Genomic DNA, 6014 nt, shown 5'->3' on the forward strand with positions numbered 1-6014 from the left:
AGGAATACACATGTATCAATAACTCCACTGTAGTAATCTGTTTTTTATTACTATTTTATCAACTCTATTTGATATTGTTAACTCTATTTGTTAACAATATCAACTCTATTTGTTTTGTTTTATCAAAAGTTGTGTGCTTTTGACCAACTTATTTTTAATGCACCTATTCTTTTGTTATTGGTTCAGTAAAATCCATTTATTATAAGTTACTTTTTTATATCTTCTTAACACTTAACATATATAGTTTTTAAGTTTATTCTGTATTCATTCAGTTTTTCTTCTGTTCCATGCTTTTGTTGTTCCTTTTGTCATTGGTTTAATAAAGTCAACTGGAAAATAAACATGAAAAAAGAATATGTAGACTACTACTTAAAGTAGTGTATTATTTATCTTATTCTCTCAATTTTTACAACTTATATTACGTGTTGGTTTTTTACTTTTATTATTGTGTTACTATTCATATTTTTAGTGATAATTTTGTAATATTTTCTTGGTACAATTTTAAGAGGCTAACCCCGCCTCCGCCACGCGCCCTTTTGGCTCGCCGGCTGAAAAATGGGGCGCAGCCAATCGTGACGACTCATCCGCTACGATGGCTATGTCCTTTCCCGCCGGAAGCAGTCCTGTAAAGTAAACCCTGAGAGCTTCTGGAGGTGACAGCGTAGCTTCACATGTAACAAAAAGATGTCTAAAAACACTAAAATAGTTCTGGTGTTTGGAGGCTTCATAACGGCGGTGGCCGCTGCGTTTTATCCCATATTTGTCTACCCTCTGACACATAAGGAGGAATACAGTAAGTAACCGCAAACACTATGTTGTAAACAGTTAGCATTTTGTATAATTTTGACGTCTAATTAAAGTCACAGCTAAACTCAGTTATGTTTTTTTCCCATTTAAATAAAATTAAATGGAAAATGGGTAATTTCGACAATCGTTTTAATCGTTTCTATTCGACGTCCTCCGGTTTGTCTGGGAACAACAATAAGAAGTGTTGGTGAAGATGGTTTGAACGGATTTCTGTATTTTGCTTGTTTGATTAGACATTCAACTCAATTCAGAATTACTTTATTTATCCTAGAGGAGAATTAAATGTTATAACGGATTATTCAAGTATCTTCAAAAAGTTGTGAGCTGGAAGAACCTCTGGTAGCAGTCAGCCTTGCAGCGAATCTGAAGAGGCGTCTGACTGAAGATGCATTAGGAAATACAAGAATGAGAATTACCAACATTGTGCTAGTGTTTTTCAGGAGTTCATTCATAAAAACATGTGACCGCAGTGGAATATTTAACCTAGATCCTGTTGTCCTCTTCTAGGAGAAGTCCAGAAGGTGAACCGGGCAGGAATCAACCAGGCCGATATTCAGCCTGCAGGTAAGAAAGCTGCTGAGATTTAAAGTTCTGCTTGCTTTTATCTAACTTAAAATCAGAAAAAAGCCAAACTGAATCTCCCCCCCCCCTGCCCCTAAAATGTTCTTTCCTAAGTAACAATAGTACCAACAGTGTAAGTTTTTCATGCACACAGGTGCAGACATCTAGGTTTATATAACCAGTATGGTGAGAGTACTTATTTAATATTGATCAGAGCTTATTTACAATTATCTGATCCCACCTGGATCTCACATACATTGGTTCTCCCAAATTGTACACACATGGCACCTTGTGAAATACTAAGAGAGTATAAATAAAAATCAACTAGAAAACTGAAAATCCTTTTCTCAATAGGAGAAGGATTTAGAACAACCCTTCTAGATCTATAGAACCTCTGAGGCACGGGTTTATTGAAGAGGAGATCTAACGCAGAGGTGTCAAAACCTTTCCGTTCGGCATCTTTTGTATATATCCCTGCCCCAAAACATTAAGTAAATTGTTGAAATATACTTGATATGCAGTCAATTCTTCAATAGCAAAGGTGTCCAAAGTCAATCATCAAGACCACTTGCTCTGCCTGTCTTAGATGTTGCCCTAAGTCGGCACACATGAATCAAAACAATTGTTCTGCTAATGAGCTACGTGGCATGCCGAGGAGGCTATTAAGTCGTTTGAGTCAGCAGTTTGGGAGCTAAGACGCATCAGAAACCTGCAGAGCATTTACATCTAGGACTAGAGTGAAAAAGAGAGAAGAAAAAAGAAGGAAACGCTATAGAAGAGGAGAAACTCTCAGATAGTTATAACCCAATCATTAATGTCTTCAGTTGAGAATTGGCACCGTTATGGAAAGGTATTCCTGTGTTTTCTGAATGTTTGCACGTTCTGATGTGTTTTTTGTTTGTTTGTTTGTTTGTTTGTTTGTTTTGTTTTGTCTGTAGGTGTGAAGATCTGGTCCGATCCGTTCAAGCCTGTAGAGAAATGAAGACAGCGAGAAGTCCTGCTCACTGATGCTATTGAAATCATGAATATGTTTTCGGAGTGCTTGGTGTGTGCCTGAGTGAAATACTTACCGATTGTTTTGACTGCTTTGGATGCGTTTCTACTTAAATTAAAGTCAACCATTAAAAATTTAATAAGTGATCGTGTTTTTTGTTGACCACAAGGGGGCGTACTATCCCCGGGTGTTCTGAAAGGCACTGAACCGGGGAAAGCTTTATTTTAAGGGAAGGGGTTGGGGGAGAATCTTTGTATTTCTAAAAGTCTCACTCTGGTATGCAGTATGTAAGTAATTATAATAAAATGTAAAAGTTTGTTTACACATCTCTTTTTGAGCCTCCTTTGACGTTTTATTTGCTTTTAGATGATGTGGGACTCATAAAATCACTTCAACAGCAGAAGGAGCGTAATGTGCAAGATGGGTTTTTTTCTCCTAAAATGGAAACCCGAGAGCTGAAGTTATTCTAAGACAGATCGCTTTGCATTATCGTCTCCCTGTCAAGAGACTTTGGGTTTAGTACGCATGTAGTATTATCTATAGGCTGAACTGACAGGGCAGATCCACGATTGGCCTTTCAGAAACCCACTCGATGTGGTCCAGACTCCCTTTACGAGACCACTAGTGGTGTAAAAGCAGAGAATTTCTAAACTTATTTTCTTTTTTTTCTTCCCCCCTTTCCTTCTGCACTTTTGTGGTTTCCTGACATTGACCAGCTTCCACTTTAGGAGTTTTGTCCATCAAAGTGCTTCTGGAGGAAGGATGGATTAAGAAAGAACCAAAGCATGTGTTTATGGTTCTTCAGAGATGCTACTTTCCTAAAGTCCCCCCTTAAATCCTTCACGGTCCTCCGTGTGGCCTCCACTTTTTTGGAGGGGGGGGGAATTTCTGGCTCGTTGTTGCCAGTGATCGCCACTCTCCCCTCTGAGCCCCACTCCCCCACCCACCACCAATCAACAACCCCCTTTTGTTTATGAGAGGCTGTTATTGTTGGACGGTGTTCAGAAACAAGAGAAAACTCATGAGCACGGCTGCTTGGAGGCGTCTAAAGCAAATAAGAGAGTCAAGGCAAGGGGTGAGGGAGCGGGAGAAGAGGAGGGGAAGGGACGGCTAAGGAGAGAACGAAAAAAACAAAACAAAACAAAAAAAAAAGAAGCAGAAATTCCTCTCATTCCCCGTTGGTGTTTTCCAGATTCCTCAAGCGACAGCTCCGTGGCCGTGCGAGTGAAGTAAGCAACCAGAGGGGAAACTGAAGCGAACGACGAGAGGAAGAGAAGTGCATTCTTCTGGGGACGCGTCACCTCCACGCAGAATAGAAAAAGATACTCGATCTCTGCTGCTGAGCCGGACAGGCCGTGAGGCGAGGGCCCTCGGCTTTGAGGCCCCCCCTCCCCACGCCTTCATGAGTGACTGCTGGAGGAGTCGCGGACACGCAAACGCACTCCTTAAATCTCTCCTCCTCTGAAAGCAGGGGCACCTTGGACTTGATGGCCACCTTTTCATAGTTGTGTGTGTGTGTCTGGGTGTGTGTGTGTTGTCTAGTCCTGTTGATGTGCTTCGCGTCACAATCAGTGGGATACGTATGGAGGGACAGCCATGTCTATAAAACACTGCGAGAGGTCACGGCGCACTTCAAAGCAAACACCAACACAACAATATCGCCACCGCAGCTCTTTTTCCTCCCCGGCCATTAACCCATCACACAAATCTCTCGCCGCTATTGAGGAAGGTTTGGAAAGTGGCGACACATCCTCGGAGCCCTCTGCATCTCGTAAAAAAAATAAATAAATAAAAAAAAAGCTAATTAGCTGAGGTTTCTTTCTAATTGCCATGGGAACAAGGGTCGGAACTGAAGGAAGGGGAAAGGAGAGAGGCTTTTGGAAGGGATTTGGCTTGTACGACGATCAACACACGAAGGGAAATTGTTCTACTTGAAAGCAAGAAAAATATCTGAATAAACTGAAAAGTTGTCCTGTTAATCACCAGACTAAGATTTAGTTGTACAGGTCCTTCTCAAAAAATTTGCATATTGTGATAAAGTTCATTATTTTCCATAATGTAATGATAAAAATTAAACTGTCATATATTTTAGATTCATTGCACACCAACTGAAATATTTCAGGTCTTTTATTGTTTTAATACTGATGATTTTGGCATACAGCTCATGAAAACCCAAAATCCCTGTCTCAAAAAATTTGCATATTTCATCCGACCAATAAAAGAAAAGTGTTTTAATACCAAAAAAAGTCAACCTTCAAATAATTATGTTCGGTTATGCACTCAATACTTGGTCAGAAATCCTTTTGCAGCCTTCAATGCGGCATGGAGGCAATCAGCCTGTGGCTCTGCTGAGGTGTTATGGAGCCCAGGATGCTTCGATAGCCTTAAGCTCATCCAGAGTTTTGAGTCTTGCGTCTCTCAACTTTCTCTTCACAATATCCCACAGATTCTCTATGGGGTTCAGGTCAGGAGAGTTGGCAGGCCAACAGTAATACCATAGTCAGTAAACCGTTTATCAGTGGTTTTGGCACTGAACAGGTGCCAGGTCGTGCTGAAAAATGAAATCTTCATCTCCATAAAGCTTTTCAGCAGATGGAAGCATGAAGTGCTCCAAAAACTTCTGATAGCTGCTGCATTGACCCTGGCCTTGATAAAACACAGTGGACCAACACCAGAAGCTGACATGGCTCCCCAGACCATCACTGACTGTGGGTACTTGACACTGGACTTCTGGCATTTTGGCATTTCCTTCTCCCCAGTCTTCCTCCAGACTCTGGCACCTTGATTTCTGAATGACATGCAAAATTTGCTTTCATCCGAAAAAAGTACTTTGGATCACTGAGCAACCGTCCAGTGCTGCTTCTCTGTAGCCCAGGTCAGGCGCTACTGCTGCTGTTTCTGGTTCAAAAGTGGCTTGACCTTTGACCTGGGGAATGCAGCACCTGTAGCCCATTTCCTGCACACGCCTGTGCACGGTGGCTCTGGATGTTTCTACTCCAGACTCAGTCCACTGCTTCCCCCAAGGCCTGGAATCGGCCCTTCTCCACAATCTTCCTCAGGGTCCGGTCATCTCTTCTCGTTGTGCAGCGTTTTCTGCCACACTTTCTCCTTCCCACTGAGGTGCCTTATACAGCACTCTGCAAACAGCCTATTCGTTCAGAAATTTCTTCCTGTGTCTCACCCTCTTGCTTGAGGGCATCAATGATGGCCTTCTGGACAGCAGTCAGGTCAGCAGTCTTACCCATGATTGCGGTTTTGAGTAATGAACCAGGCTGGGAGTTTTTAAAAACCTCAGGAATCTTTTGCAGGTGTTCAGAGTTACTTTGTTGATTCAGATGATCAGGTTAACTTCTCATTCAGAGAACCTTTTCATGATATGCTAATTTTTTGAGACAGGGATTTTGGGTTTTCATGAGCTGTATGTAAAACAATAAAAGACCAGAAATATTTCAATTGATGTGCAATGAATCTAAAATATATGACAGTTAAATTTTTATCATTACATTATGGAAAATAATGAACTTTATCACAATATGCTAATTGTTTGAAAAGAAACTGTATAACCCAACTGCTTTGCATAGAGTCAATAAATTCTGGCACCAGTAACTGTGAGCAGGTATTCAACCCATGATGATTGGAGTACCGTCCATAC

General features: G+C 41.2%; 1 protein-coding gene across 1 annotated transcript; it reads left to right on the top strand.

The window, feature by feature from the left end:
- Positions 1–595: 595 nt before the first annotated feature.
- smim20 (small integral membrane protein 20) lies at positions 596–2504 on the top strand. The gene is made up of 3 exons (XM_008435488.3): positions 596–793; positions 1315–1371; positions 2307–2504. The coding sequence occupies exons 1-3, from the start codon at positions 685–687 to the stop codon at positions 2348–2350; spliced, it is 210 nt and encodes a 69-aa protein (XP_008433710.1). The 5' UTR covers positions 596–684; the 3' UTR covers positions 2351–2504.
- Positions 2505–6014: the final 3510 nt, after the last annotated feature.

This window comes from Poecilia reticulata, chromosome 18 (genome assembly GCF_904066995.2).
Source record: "Poecilia reticulata chromosome 18, P_reticulata-male-v2, whole genome shotgun sequence".
NCBI classification, from domain to species: Eukaryota; Metazoa; Chordata; class Actinopteri; order Cyprinodontiformes; family Poeciliidae; genus Poecilia; species Poecilia reticulata.

Coding starts and splice junctions, on each gene's coding strand:
- smim20 (XM_008435488.3), top strand. CDS start 685: ATGTCTAAAAACACTAAAATAGTTCTGGTGTTTGGAGGCTTCATAACG. Junction 794..1,314: donor GACACATAAGGAGGAATACA/GTAAGTAACCGC, acceptor GTCCTCTTCTAG/GAGAAGTCCAGAAGGTGAAC. Junction 1,372..2,306: donor GGCCGATATTCAGCCTGCAG/GTAAGAAAGCTG, acceptor TTTTGTCTGTAG/GTGTGAAGATCTGGTCCGAT.